Source organism: Solanum stenotomum, chromosome 1 (assembly GCF_019186545.1).
Source record: "Solanum stenotomum isolate F172 chromosome 1, ASM1918654v1, whole genome shotgun sequence".
NCBI lineage: Eukaryota > Viridiplantae > Streptophyta > Magnoliopsida > Solanales > Solanaceae > Solanum > Solanum stenotomum.
The window spans coordinates 14,420,843-14,436,493 of record NC_064282.1 but is presented as its reverse complement, the minus strand read 5'-3'; the positions used below and the strand labels follow the sequence as shown (position 1 = coordinate 14,436,493).

At 30.8% G+C, this 15,651-nt stretch overlaps 3 protein-coding genes across 4 annotated transcripts; 1 reads left to right on the top strand and 2 right to left on the bottom strand.

The window, feature by feature from the left end:
- Nucleotides 1–352: 352 nt before the first annotated feature.
- LOC125857210 (cytochrome b561 and DOMON domain-containing protein At3g61750) lies at nucleotides 353–6,254 on the bottom strand. Its single transcript, XM_049536941.1, has 5 exons — nucleotides 6,231–6,254; nucleotides 2,383–2,598; nucleotides 1,370–1,766; nucleotides 886–1,175; nucleotides 353–628 (listed from the first exon to the last, which is right to left on the bottom strand). The coding sequence occupies exons 1-5, from the start codon at nucleotides 6,252–6,254 to the stop codon at nucleotides 353–355; spliced, it is 1,203 nt and encodes a 400-aa protein (XP_049392898.1).
- A 1,926-nt stretch (nucleotides 6,255–8,180) lies between these two features.
- LOC125862423 (uncharacterized) lies at nucleotides 8,181–10,146 on the bottom strand. Its single transcript, XM_049542489.1, has 2 exons — nucleotides 9,669–10,146; nucleotides 8,181–8,938 (listed from the first exon to the last, which is right to left on the bottom strand). Exons 1-2 carry the CDS (start codon nucleotides 9,720–9,722, stop codon nucleotides 8,237–8,239), a joined length of 756 nt encoding a protein of 251 aa, XP_049398446.1. The 5' UTR covers nucleotides 9,723–10,146; the 3' UTR covers nucleotides 8,181–8,236.
- Nucleotides 10,147–11,460: 1,314 nt separating this feature from the next.
- LOC125862330 (wax ester synthase/diacylglycerol acyltransferase 11-like) lies at nucleotides 11,461–13,710 on the top strand. 2 transcript variants are annotated; one of them, XM_049542392.1, is made up of 8 exons: nucleotides 11,461–11,730; nucleotides 11,816–12,409; nucleotides 12,507–12,573; nucleotides 12,649–12,728; nucleotides 12,819–12,851; nucleotides 13,002–13,028; nucleotides 13,120–13,257; nucleotides 13,389–13,710. In XM_049542392.1, exons 1-8 carry the CDS (start codon nucleotides 11,494–11,496, stop codon nucleotides 13,551–13,553), a joined length of 1,341 nt encoding a protein of 446 aa, XP_049398349.1. In that variant the 5' UTR covers nucleotides 11,461–11,493; the 3' UTR covers nucleotides 13,554–13,710. The 2 variants fall into 2 exon arrangements, with proteins under 2 accessions (XP_049398349.1, XP_049398341.1); XM_049542384.1 differs by having other exon boundaries at nucleotides 11,464–11,730; nucleotides 12,819–13,028.
- Nucleotides 13,711–15,651: the final 1,941 nt, after the last annotated feature.

Genomic DNA, 15,651 nt, shown 5'->3' with positions numbered 1-15,651 from the left:
GGTGATCTCCAGAAACAAATGTTTGCTAGGTAAAAGTTGTCAATACATGTAAATTGTAATCTATCGGAAAGCACTGAAGAATGTGAAATAAAGAAGGGAAAGTTCAGTTTTTCCTTCAGAGGAGAAATTTTTGAAAAGCACCAGCAAAGGTGTTGAGTTTGTTTCAAGGAGGCTTGACCCTTAGAGTACTGAGCCTGCTGAATCCAAATTCACCCACAAAGTATAATTTGGACAGAATTCTATACAACTATGGTAAAGAGCACTCCTATTGGTGAATGAAATGCTTGGGGGGGGGGGGGGATCTACTTGTTCGCCCAGTCTACCTATAACAATTAAAGTTTTTAGATCTTTGCTAGATTGTATTCATAGCGTAGTTTGAAGGACGAGTTGGTTCATCCAACTTCTTTAGCCTTAGCAACATTTCCAGGATGATGCATGCCAACATTGTTGAAGCGAGAATAAATCCGTAACTTATTTTCCATCCTTGCCCTGCACCTGCATAATGCATCCCCAATACTATGTTCAAAGCTCCAAAGAAGAGAGCTGTCCTCCCCACCCAACTGTGATAATAATTCCAGTACTTGCGATACTTGTTGTCTATATCTGGTCTTACGAAGAATGCCAAAACCTACACGTGATTATAAAAGTAAAGCGAATGTTAGAACATTTTCTATGATCCTAAAATATGTGACATAACACAGACATTGAGTCATTGGCATAAATTTTAAAAAGGAAAGCATTCATTCAATAGAATGAACATGTTTGCCAATCTTTTCTACTATATTTGTTCTCCATGATTAGTGTTGCAGCAACTAAAACATAGTTTTAGCATATGATCGATCAAGTTTTCAGTATCATTTTTGCTGAATGAGATTAGGGACAAACCTGAAGAATGCTAAGCACAAGAATAAGAATGCCTATGCCTTGATGTCCTGGAATATCGGGTTGCAGCTTGTTGTTGAGCTGAATTCCAAGAACCACTCCGGCAAGTCCTAGTATGAATCCTATGAATTGAGCAGATACATGAAAGCAGTACCATAATGGTTGGCTCCTAAAGTGTCTTGCGAAAATGGCTCCAAAGGGCAAGAATAGTCCCCATCCCAATATACCCAATACCCCATGGGTCTTTGAGCTAATATAGTTATTAGGTGTAGCAGTGACAGCAAATGGAGAACCTGAGGAGAAAGAGAAACATCTCAACCAAAGTAGACAAACATCTAAATACAAGCTTTATGAAGACAACTGAGAATGGAGCTAATATGTATAAATTGTTGATTGTGAAAAAGGCCATTGCTTTAGTGCACATATTACAGTTAATTTTGATACACTTGTTCTTAAACTTGAGACTTAGAGACAGAGATAAGCCGACCTGAAGAGAAGTCAAATTTTATGGTTGTTTTATCCTCATGAGCGGTTAGATGGTGGTGCTGAGGATATTTGGTGGAGAAGGCTAGTAACATTGGTTGAGTTTTGAGAGGAGTTGGATACTTCAACTGGAAGGCCAAGTAAACTGTGGCACCTTGAAGATAGATGAGAGGTGGAACACTTGCCAATGGCAACTCTCCTTTATCTGGTATGATTTTCGAGGGAGTGAAGCCCTCAACATAATACTGTTTGATTTTTCCATGACCTGCAGGAGTCACCCATCCAGCCATACAGCTAGAATTGATCATCATTCCGTCGCGGGAGAACCCTATTCCTACCCATCCACTTGTGTAAATGGTTGATAACACAATGGTGATCACATTGTCTTTACTTTGAGAGTACTGTAATCAGAAATTTAGTTGGAAGTCATTATAATTGCATTATAAGCTGCTACATGATGTTCAATATTGCTTGGCACTTTATCTTCTTTTTTTTCTGTCCTAAAAAAGACAGACACCTTTCGTTATCTAGAAACTCCTAATATTTACCTTCTAATTTTGTCCTTAATGAGATGTTCTTCTACAGGTTGTGTGGACCTAGTGTAAGTCCTTTATTTCTTAAACTCAATGTCTAGTCAAATGATGCTAAATAATTAGGAGGATGGGAGTACATCAGCCTCATCGTTTTTAAAGCATGAATGTTGAAACTTAGTGTTTTCTTGTTGTATACTCAGTTGGCAATACAATGGCGACAAGCGACAACATTATCTTTACTCTGTGAGTACTGAATCCTGAAACTAAGATTGATGTCATTCAAGTTTATTGTTCTGTTGGTGTAAAATTTTGAATCTTTTTGCAATCTTATTGTTAATGACTTTGCATTAGGGACTTTTTCTGGTGATATATTGGAATACTATCAGGTCATTGGTTAAAACAATGCGATGATGAGTTGATAATACTAGATGCTAATAGTCTTGTAAATCCAAATGTATATTGTGCAATGTTTAAGAATACTTACACGCAGCAGAAAAGAGTTCCAAACAGGTTGACAAACCATATTTTCAAGACCACCATATGGAGGAGGAAGAAATTCTGCCAGATTAACGCTACAAAGCGCTTTTTCATCTTCATCAATAGCCATAACTGCCACATTCTTCTCTCTTTGAAAACCAAACAAAATCACAAAGAACACTGACAGCACCAACAATCTTGAGATTTCAATACTTAGAGCAGCCTATGTTGTACTGCTGTATAGGCAATGAAGAAACTGTTCAGGATCAAGGTTTGGTAAAGGTTGTTTGTTAGTAAATTGTTTTCTTGAAGTTGAAGGTTTATTAAAGTTAGAAGAAGAAGGTGGTGGGGATGGTGGTTCGAAGTGGCCGGTAATAATTACAAGACTCTAGATTTGAGTACGAAGGAGATACACTAGTTATTACGTTTATATATGAAAAATCGAGATCTGGGCATCATGATTTTATTCTAGCTGAATCTTTTAACAAACAACATTGACAGCAATACAGAAAAGAAAAGTTCTGTCTTTCATTACCAAATCTGTAAGACTAGTTAAATTAAGCATTTGCTAATTATATTTGTGTCTAAGAGTTTGAGGTTAATTGTTAACCTTTTAACATCGCAGATGTTAAATAAAACAAGAGGTTGAGATTTTGGGGAAATTTAGGACGGGGTAAGAAAATTGTCCGCAGGGGTTATGTCAATTAGGAGTTCATAATTCGAACTGTAATGTCACGTGTACATTCAATGATCCTCTATGTTAATAAAAAAAAAGGAAAAAAAAACCTGAAAGTACATCTATTGTAAGTTTAAAAAAAGAAAGGGAAAAGGTCCTCATATACCCCTTAACTTTGCAATTTGGAGTTGATATGTGCCTTGTTATGAAAGTGGCTCATATATACCCTTACTGTTATACAAACGGTTCACATATACCCCTACCATTACAAAATGAGCTCACATATACCCTTCATATAACGGAAGTGAAAAAATTAGTTTTAAATTTATATTTTTGACTTTTAATTTTTTTTAAAATTATTTAGGGGTATATATGATTCTTCTAGCAAAGTTCAAGGTATATTTTAATTTTTTTCATACATAAATTATTTTTTGACTTCTTTGATTATCATTATTTGAGTTTCTTATTCTTATTTTATTTTTTTCTTTCATTCCTTTTTGTAAAGAAAAAAATTTAAAACTATTTTTTTGTGGCTATATTATAATTTAAAACTATTTTTTTCTATATTGTAATTTAATTTTGTATTTGAAGAAAAAAAATTGGTCATCTATAACAAGTTTTACAAGAATATTAGTGAAACATAAATAAATTTGACCATCAAAATAATAAATCTAAATTAGTCATTGAAACAAAAACAAGTCAAAAAAAATATGTTTGAGGAGGATTAAATATACCCATATGGGGTTATATATATATTTTTTAAAAATAATAAAAAAATTAAACTAAAATTAATTTTTTTCATTTTCGTTAGAGGAAAAGGGTATATGTGAGCCATTTGTATATAATCAGGGGTATATATGAGTCACTTTCATAAAAAGGGGTATATCAGCTCTAAATGACAAAGTTGAGGGGTATATCAGACCCTTTTCCCAAAAAGAAATTAAATAAGTTAAGTTGAGGTTAAAAGTATAATTGATAGAAATAACTGACCATGGAGTACTAAAATAAATAAATTTAGAACAAATCGAGAATCTATTTGAAAATTACAAATTTAATAAATTTGTAGGTTTTCTCTTGAGAATTAAGAAAGAAAACGTTACCAAGTTTTCTTTTTGAATTTTAATTTATTTTTATGTCGATTAACTTAATTCCATATTCATAGAAAAAGAAAAGAAAAACAAGTCGTCTAAGAAATTATTGGTTGATGTTGGAAAAAAAAGGAGTACAAGTTGAAGCTGAAAGAAATGCATTTGAGAGTTAAATGTATGTGTTTAACATGAATTTTATTTGAAAAAAAAAAGGGTTTAAATTTGTGATTCAAATTATTACTTAAAATACTCCTCAAACAAGATTCAAATTTTGATAGAATTACCTTATTATCCACAACTAAGCTTCAATAAGCGAAAAATCAAAGAAAGATTCGAGATTGAGTATTTTATAAAAAAATCTTTTTTCAACATTAAATTTAATATGGGTACAACAAATTAAAATTAAATTTATATTACGATGAATTTGGTCTAGTTTTACTCCACATATAATGAACTATATACTACCTGTTTTGTACATCGTTATTTTTGTTTCTTTTTCTTTTTCACCTTCCTAAGTTCTTTTTGTTTCTTTTGAGTTAATGAGAACTAATATCTCTATCCCTCGCGGATAAAAATAAAATTTATATACATTTTAGTATTCTCAAACTCTACTTATAAAATTATAATGATATATTATTATTGTTATTACAAAAAATCTACTCACTCCTAATGAACTTGAGTTCGTGGGACTGCAGTCTGCAGGTCTGCTCCTCTATTTAATTAAAAAGTGAAAGAAACTCCTTTTGCGTATCTTCCAAATTTCTTCAGATATTCTACAGGGCTATAATTGATTATTAATATACGAATATTGATTTGATGGATATGCTAGCACTAAATTATTTCAGAAGCTGTTCGTGTTCTCTTATTTCGGCAAAGCAAATTTTTGTGGCATTGGTCAAATTTTAAGAGTCAAATCGTTAATTTGGACATGTATTTATTAATTTTTTTAAAAATAAAATTTACACAATTTTTTAAAAAGAAATGTAATTCATAATAATTGATAACTCAAAATATTTAGAAAACACCGAAAAAATCATTGTAAGACTTTCAAACAAAGATCATTGAAACTCCAAAATTAAGTCTTCTTATCACGAGGTTGATGTAAATAGAAGTGTAGAACTATATAGACTAGTTTAAATACTTTTATTATATTTATTAAATTACAAGAATATACAATTTAAGACTTTTATTAACATAATATGCACATACTTCTTTTTAATTATAAACTTAACTTTTTAATTACCAATATGGCATAGACTGGATTTTTCGTGTTTTATTAATATTAAACTTTCCCCTTTTTTTTGGATTATGTGCATAATTTATGGGGATGGATAAATATGATATTACTTTTTTTGGATTAATATTCTCTTCATAGCATTTATTTTTGTTACTTTTTATGTAATCTAGTTTTGGCAGGAATGTTTTCTTTATTGTTGTGTTTAATTATTCTCAATAGTTCATCTTCTTTAGGTTTTATCCGTCGTTTCATATTAAGTTCTTCATCGGTTTATTTTCAGTTCAGATTTCATCTACACTTTCTTATCAGTTCGGATTCGAATTTTTATGGAGAAGACGCTCAGAAAAAGTCCTAGATTTATCGGTCTACTGTTGTTGCTGACAGTTCGCTTGTTTTTAAGTGATGAACATGGGGCAAAGCATACAAAAACTGTCAAAAATGATTTCTTGTGCTCTTAATTTGTACTGATTATTATGGGAAAAAGAAGGATATTGACTGGAACAAGGATGTACATTATGTTTTTTGTTATACATTTGAATAACACTTTAATTTGTATTTTCGATCATTTTGATGCATATTTTTTGTTCATCCATCTAACTATTACATATATTTATTAGTGTATATATTGTTACAATGTTGGTTCCATTGTGGTATCAAAATACAATTTTTATTTAGTTATCTTTACAGAATCACGTAGTAATGTTAGTATATATTACCAACAATCAATACATATTATACCAACAATTGAAATGAATATATAAGTTTGATATTCAAAAAGGTAAATTTATGTTTATCTCGGAAAAAATTGTAATTTATTTTCACCAAGAAAACAGCAATGTATTAAACAAAGTTACCTTAAACAAACACCCAAACACCATTGTTATAACATTTATTACTCCGGCATTACAAATTAGCCAATAACTTTTTATATTACACCAATATTACGAAAATCATACTTTTGAATGCTTAAAATATATATTTAATACATAATCATATATATTAGACTTTACAGAACCATTTTCTTATATAAATTTGGTATATAAAAAACTTCGTTTATATCATTAAATATCTCAAAACAATAAATATGAATTGTATTTAATCAAGAAAACAACAATGTGTTATTCAAATACACAAACACCAATGTTATAACATTCTATACACCAATATTACAAATTAGTAATTCAACATTCACCAATATTAGTACAAAGTGAAATCAACATTCTCCAAAATTAACTGAAATTCTATAAAACCATAAAATATCCAACAACATAAAAAAATTAAATAAAACCAAAAATACAATTATAACACAACAATGTTAATTCAGAGGTGGAAATTTAGGGCAAGTCTTCTTGTTATGCCCAGGTGTACCATATTTACTACAATGACCTTACACCTTTTGAATTTCCCTTCATTGAAGCCCTTTTTAGTGTCGTTATTTGGTGGTCTCTCTTGTTGCTTTCTCGCATTAGGTGGTAACACTATCTCTTCTAAAATATCTGATGGAATCTCTCATGTGCTTTCGCAAGGCAATGGTTCGAGATTGCATAAGTATCTAGAAAGTTCGTATTACTATAATAGGATGAACAATAATCCTCGCGATGTTTATTTCTGTATCGGATAGCAGCAACTGCATGACTACTTTCATGTGTTACATTACAACTTATTGTTAATCAAAATTCAAAACAATTAGTGAGATTAATAAATAACTAGTACATGAACAACATAGTACAATTATAATTTAATAAGAAATTCAGCAATATAGATATATAACATAATGGGGTTTACAAGTGCGCATACACCAAGCTAATTGTGTGTTTTTTTCCATAAATTATCTAAAATTAATGAAATACACTTACACATATACCAAAAAAAGAAGCTTAACTATCTAAAATATATTAATTACACCATCATACACATCACTAATATGGTCAATTTTTGAATTAAAAATCACGGAAAAAAATACCCAAATTTTTTAATTTCATTTTGTAAACCAATCAACCAATTCCGTAGTAACAAATACACATACAACAAACAAATTTGGTGTATATTTATACCATACCAAATACGCCAACGCCATCCAACAAAATACTATTATAGTCCGATTAAAAAATAGAAATCACAAAAAAAAAAACCAAATAATTTAAATTCGATATTTAAATCAATCACCAATTATGCCATGCTCTTTCCACACATACTTGTTGCATCCCATTGTCCATTGTGTTGAATTAGAATTGAAACCATGTTTATATCCATAATTGAAAAAACTTTAAGAATAGAAGTGGTAGAGTGTTTTGTTTTTGGTAAAATACGTAAAACTGTGCCTTATCATGCCTCTATTATTTATTTATTTTTGGTAATATTATTTTCCGTTTTTAATGGGAGAAATCGTGGGTAATCAGGTCTCTATATTCCGTTTTTTTATTAATTAATATTATTTTCTATTTTTGAAAAAAAAGTATTGCTATATTGATGAAAAATAAAATTATTGTTATACAGTGGTTATTAAGTTCTTTATATGGTATATTTATGTTTTTTACTAGTCTATATGTGTTTTTCTAAGTAGGATAATCAATACAATGATATGCCAGAAGTTAAAATGCTGAATTATGTGTTTGGAATAGATATAACAAAGTAACAAGAGACCATTCACAATATAAAATCACTATCTCCTCACCTAAATAAAACCAACAATCTCCATTGCCCCTTCTCCTTCCTCATGAAAAAGCAAAAAGAAAGGGGGGATGGAAATAGAAATTAGAAAAAAGGGTATAACATAAAATTTTTTTTTTAAAAAAAAAACTCATTTTACAAGTGCCTTGACATTTTTCTTCAGTTCACTTGGAAAATCATGGCTTTTTCATTAAGGTGCAGATGATTTTGGCATCCTATAAATATGTTCTTCACCACTTTTTTCATCAACAACAAAAACCCATTTGCTCTTATCACCCTTTTTCACTACATGTCCATTTTTATTCTCTCCACCTCTAATTAAATGAGAATAACATCCTGATTTGCTCCTATTTTCCTTTTTCCCAAACTCTGTGCTTTTACCAATCATTGTAACTTGTAATCCTTTACCAATTGGATGTTGTAGTGATCTTACCTTTACTTTATTCTCCACTTTCTTCAAATGTCCTCCTATTCCTTTTCTCCCTTGTACATTATTCGTAACGACGACTGATCTTCTTGGATTAACGTCAAGTTTCTCCATCAACATCTCGTAATCATTTGTCTTGCGATCTACTAATGAGAAATCGATGTTCTCGTAGTTGTGTAAGATTTCAACAGGGTCCCCTGTTTTGAATTCTACCATGTCATTTAGCCCTGTTTCTTGAATTACTTTTTGTGTTTTGTCGAGTATTGGTTCGGGTATAATGCAGACTAATTTGCCTCCTGTTTGACGAGCTGCGGCTGCTAAGGCTACGGTTGAGGGTGAGCCTTCTGTTGTGACTTCCACTATTAGCTTAGCGCTCATTCCAGCTGCTAATGCTGATAGGAATTCATTGCACTCTGGTTCTTGTGTTCCCGTACATGAATTGCACACCTGCTTGTGTTTGCCACACTGCAAATTATACCAACAAATCAGTCAGTTATGTGTGAATTTGGTATTCACAAATGAGCTCACATTATAATGTTTCATTATAAGGAACATGGTGGTATTTGAATTTTAATGTGAATGGGTTCGATCTCATGACCTTTGCAATGCATTCTATGGGGCTCAAAATTAGGTGGACGTCTATGTGGCGTTATAATTTACACATGGGATGCCACATTTTATTCCATTAAAAGGAAGGGTAGAAGTGATCCAATAGTTAAACATGACGGGTAACTTTTGAGTCCAAAAATAATTGAAGGGTATATTTGGTCTATTTCATATAATCGAAGGAGAGTTTTGATCCTTTTCAATTGTAGATATTGTAAGAAGAAAATGTTCAATCTCAAATGGATATCAATGCTTTTTCAAAGAGAGGATGAAATTTTTGACAAGGTAAATTAAAAGAATCGGTTTTTTAAAAAATCAGATCCATTCTTTCTATGTTACACAAAGGAGGTTTTGTTATTATTATTAGTTTTTAGTTTTCTGAAATATACAGACATGCTTCCATTGGTTTGTCATCCACATGTACCAGGAATCAGAATTTTGTTCGTTAAAATTAGAGAATTTATATGGGCAGGGCAGCCCGGTGCATAAAATAACATACATTAGCAGAGTTCAAGAAGAGTCGCAATCCAAGGGATGCTCAAAACAGAGCCAAAAGGAAGAGATGTAAATAATTAAATAGGAGACTTACCAATTTGAGGGTGTCAAGATATGCATTGGCAGCATATTTTGGGGACCAGGCCATTCTAAGTATTATTAATTAGCGTTTCAATGAGCAAACAACACAAAATTGTAATTAAGAAGCTAATTAATCCAATCGTTGCCGGCTGCCTTGTTTAATGATCACCTCCTTAATCTCTCTATTCTCTTCCTTGTTACGTTGTTAAACGTAATTTTGTGATATTTTCTTATCAAAGGTAGTTATTAATTAGTACTAGAGAGATATTTAAGGACGATTATATTACTTGTGTGATACATGGGGGAGTTTAAAGTTTTGAAAATTTGTGGTTAACGAGGATAAACCGGGGCTTAGTAATTAATCCCACGCATTTTTGGGGGAATATATCCTCGTTTTGACCAACTAGATTTGCCTTCCGAAAATCTACCTATTTTTAATTAGAAAAAATGGAATTTCAGAGATATTTGCGTTTGAACAAAATCGTTTGAGTGAGTACAAATGTACAATAAAAGAAAATATTATAAATACTACACTTTGTAGATTGTAGTTAATTAGTATTTTACTACCTTTTCATACCTAGTGATGTTATTTACGATATTAAAAGAAATAATTCATTTCTATAAACATGTAACTTTGATTTATTTGTAACATATCTTTCATCTGTCTTCTTAGTTTTACTTTTCATTCTTGTAATATTTCACTTGTATTCTTTTGAAGTGAAATAAATTTTAATTTTATTGTGTCCGAAAATTAGACATAAATTAAATTTTTTTTCCAAATCTCATAATTTTTTGATATTTTCATTTATTATTTATTAGCTATTTTTATATAATAATAATAATAATAGCGATTTAATCACTATATATAGTCGATTTCCACTACGAGATCGTGACTACCTAGCTAACTTCTAAATAATTTAATTAGTTAGTGTAAAGATAAGATTGTAGCGAAAAAGAGAGACTATACAAAGATCTCCCATCTTATTTAATGCCAATTATTGAGTCACTTAATTTGCAATAACGTGGCATGCATCTAAATTCATATGTTCACAAGTTTCGTTTGGTACCTTTTGTCTCTTCTCAGAAAAAAGTGACAACACTTTTCCCAACTGTCTCAGCTATTTCTCTTCTACTTGTTACATACTAACAAATGGCACAAGGATAGCCATTGAACTTCAAATAAATGTTAAAATAATTACATCAATCAACCGACCGACCTTTAAATGCGTCGTACTAAATCATTATTCCATTATATGTATGTTTTCAGAGAATTTAAGATGCAGGGAACAAATTCACTTCCCTATATTCCACTGATTAGTGTGGAGCTACAAGTTTGTTTATCGATTCAATAGAATCTAGTAATTTTAGTTTAAGCATTATTTTTATATATTTAAATTGATTTAATATTTTATTTAAAATTCAATAATGAAGCTATTTTATTTTTTAATTCAAAATTTGCCCTCACCTTAGAGCCTGATGACTGTTCTAGTCCGGAGTCCCTAACCTAAAAGATATACTTAATAAAAAACGCATATCATCATGTCAAAAATTATAATTGATGGTAAGACCATGTAACATCATTTCTTAATCAAGTTTATCAGGTTGGCAAACGTCATACTCAATCATGACTTCAATTCGAGCCATCACTGATGCATCGATCACTTGGATCGATCATTATCAAGCAGTTGTGCCAATTTATGAATTTAATAAAAGTTTCTCTTTAGTTTACAGTTGAAATGTAACTACTCTTTGTCCACCCAATTAAAGCTAAGCTAAGCTAGCCCTTTCTTCTTTAAATAATTTCAGCAGTATATGCTAAATTGTATAGTTTGATTAATATGGAGTGTGGTGGAAAGAAAATGGTTCTCAAGTCTATACGAACATCAAAGAAATTAGATGGTGATGACGAAGAAGAAGCAATATTATTGAGTCCAGGTTCTCGAATGTTCCATGAACCTAACTACAATATTCACATTATAGCAATCATGGGTTGGAAAATACCACTAGATATTAACTCTCTCAAAGCCCAAATACCAAGCAAGTTGCTTAAACATCCACGCTTCTCCAGTTTGCAGGTAATTACTATTACAGTTCGTTTTATTTTTACTTGTCCACTATACTAAAAATTAGTATAGCTTATTGCAAATATATTACGTACAGGTCATGGATGAGAGTGGAGAAATGAGATGGGTTCCGACAACGGTGAATATAGATGATCATGTCATAGTACCCCAGCTGGATGTTAATAATAATAATATGGACACAGACAAGTTGGTCGAACAGTATATATCAAACCTAAGCACGACAAGTATTGACATATCGAAACCTCTATGGGATATTCACATACTTAACGTGAAAACATCCCATGCTGAGGCAACTTCTATTTTCCGTTTTCACCATTCTCTTGGAGATGGAATTGCCCTTATGTCCCTCTTACTCTCTTGTTTTCGAAAAACATCGGATCCTACTTCTTTGCCTACACTTCCAGTTTCTTCGAAGAACAAATCGAATAGTAAAAATATTAGGTCCTTGATATGGCAGTACATTGTGAAGTTGTGGCTATTAATCAGGCTTTTGTTCAATACAGTTGTTGATGTTTTGCTTTTTATAGCGACTGCTCTATTCTTGAAGGATTCTCAATCACCTTTTACAGTTGCAAAAGGATTTAACAAAAAGCACTCTACTGGCCAGAGATTTATCTATCGGACTGTTAGCTTGGATGATATTAAATTTATAAAAAATGCGACAAATGCTGTAAGTATTATATAGATATGCTTATTAATTTGAAGGTTGTTTCACTGTTTTGGCCTTTTAATTACTTGTATCTGACACAAGTTTTATATATCTTTAGACGATTAACGACGTTATTTTGGGAATAACACAAGCGGCTTTGTCTCGTTATATCAACCGAAAATACGGTAATTAATTAAGCTCTTTTTGTATAAATTCGCCGCTACCCAAAGGGGGCTAAAATGCTATAGTGAATTAACTAGATGTTGAAGGCAAGATGAAAGAACAAATGAGATGCAGAGCCACTGTTCTAGTGAATCTGAGACCAGCTTTGGGAGTTCAAGTCAGTATTTCTTCATCATGTGTTGCTATATGTGTACAATATTTGAATATACGTGCCTAATCGCGCTATTAATTATCTATAAAATGACAGGCCGTAGCAGAAATGATTGAGAAGAATGCGATAGTAATACAAGGAAATTGTTTTGGCTTTGTCATAATTCCTTTAGATATAGCTCAATTACAAAATCCTCTGGATTATGTTCACAAAGCTAAGATATCAATGGATCGAAAAAAGCGTTCTCTTGAGTCTCAATGTACCTTTTACATTTTACAGCTTTTCCTCAACTTGTTTGGCTTTAAGGTACTCCAAATTTTATTTCCCCTCTTTACACCTTAAAATTATCAAGAAAATATTAACTATATATTAATTAATGTAACATTTGGCAACCTAGGGTGCAACAAAACTTGCTAAAAGAGTTCCATCTCAAACAACACTAGCTTTTTCAAACGTAGCTGGTCCACTTGAAGAAGTTTCTTTCTCAGGCCATCCATTGGCATTCCTTGCCCCTACATGCTATGGCCAGCCCACTGTAAGTTTCTTCCATCAACGAAATTAGTAACTATATATTTTTCAATCACAGACGATCGAGTTGAGATTATAAGAATCTTATATTTTCATACCGTTAGGCCAAAATCGCTAAATTTAATTACTATATTGTAGGGGCTAATGGTTCATGCGTGTAGCTATGCGAAGAAGTTAACATTTGCTATAACAGTTGATGAAGGAATGATTTCAGATCCTAACCAGCTTGGTGATGATTTTGTCCATTCATTTATAAGCATCAACGAGGCTGCTCTTTCAAAATTCAGAACCAAAGTTGATTAGCTCATTACACATTTAAAATTTATATTTTGTTATTTAATACTGTAATGGCTATACATTGTAATAAAGTAGAATTATTATCCTTGTGTTTGTACCAATTTTATGGTCAATAATTAGATCACTTCCTAAAAAGGAAAAAATAACTGCAGCATTTGAGTTATCCAGCTTGAATTTAGAGCACGTTTGGATTGATTTATTTTAAGTGTTTTTAAATCAAAATATTTTTTAAGTACTTTTAGAATTGTTGAATAAATAAATAAAAAAAGTGCTCATATTTTCAACTAAAATAATAAATATAAGTCAGAAACTAAAGAAACCAATCCTGATAGGCTTTTAGATTTGTCAAAAATGGGCCGGCCCAATCTAGCTCCAGCGGGTTGGAGATTACAATAGTTAGCCCAACTCTATTCTACGTCTAAAAGGGCCTCCAAAATGCTAGTCCAATCCAGTGCTAAGCGGGCAGTGGGTTGACCCGTGGGCCAATCTCACAATTTATTTATTTTTAAAGAAAAAGAAAATCTATGAGCATTATATTTCAAATAGAGATTAAGTATTATCCACTGATAGTGGATAAGAAAATTACACCGTTAGTTGTAAACCCCCTCCCCTCCATGTGCATATGCCCTTTTACTATTCAAGTGAATTTGGTGATAAAGAACTTTAGAAACTTGATTTTCAATCGATAAATTTATTATCTATGTTAAAAAATGTGAAGATAAGTTTATTCACTTTGAAGGGAATCAATAAGGATATTGCTAGAGTGGTCATAGAGGTAAAAGTTAAAACCAAAACAGACTTTAGTCACTTGTGTATCTACTTTGAAACTGACTTTGATTATTTCCATTGCTACCACAAGCATGGTAAGAACATTCTCGTTAATGAAGTCAATAAAGAATGATTAGTTTGCTATATAGTGCGTAGTATATTTATAATTAGCTCATCGAGGATAATTATAAAGTGAATGATGTTCTTTTTGCTAATATAGTACTACATAAAGGTTGCTGGTCAACTTGTTATTACCGTAAATTTTATATAAATAAATCAAAGAGTAAAGTGAATGATGTTCTTTTTGCTAATATAGTACTACATAAAGGTTGTTGGTCAACTTGTTATTACCGTAAATTTTATATAAATAAATCAAAGAGCAACTTACAAAAATGACTATATTTATAGGGTTATTAAAGTACAATAGCTATAAGTATGGTATTTATAAAAAATGACTACAATTTAACTTTTTTTCTAGCTATATTATTGTATATGTTTTTTATTTTTCTATTTTCCTATTTATACACTAATACAGTTTTAATTACAATGAACTAAATAAGGGCACTGTATTAATTGTACAAATTCAAATTAGTATCTTTATTTATAAAATTTAAAGTATTAATATATCAAGGATACAAGTATTTGTAAAAACTTAATGTATTAATATATTAAACAAGATAAAGTATAACAATTTAGCATATGAACACGATAATTTGAAAAATGAATACATTGTTGTTAAACAAAAAATGAATACACCAATATAGTATACATATGAATACATTGTTGTTAAACAAAAGATGGATATATTTGACAATACATAAACAAAAAAAAATGAAAAATAATAGAATGTGTAGGTAGCAAAAGTGTGCAAGTATTCGGCTGTTTAAAAAAATGAAAAAACCAACAAACATCAATCTCTTTTTGGTCAACTTTTTCTTATAATACTTGAGGCTTGGTATTGACTCATGTATTTGTTTATAAAAAAAAATTGTATTAATGTATCCAATTATACTTGTATTGCCTAATTAACCTTTCAAATTCGATAGATTACTTATGTATCCAAATATACTTGTATTCACAAATCACCATTTCAACTTATGTTAATATTAGAATACAAGTATCTATGTATATAACTATTCTACTATATACAAGTTTGACAATCACACAAAACTCAATCTCTTTTTGCTCGTGTTCTTCTTGTACTACTTTTTTTTTTTATAACTATAGCCATTGTAATGTAGAAATAAATAATTCTTCAATCGAAAGCCTATAAAAATAGATGCAATATATATGTATACAAATATGATCTTCATAAAATCGAGGAGAAAATCAATTA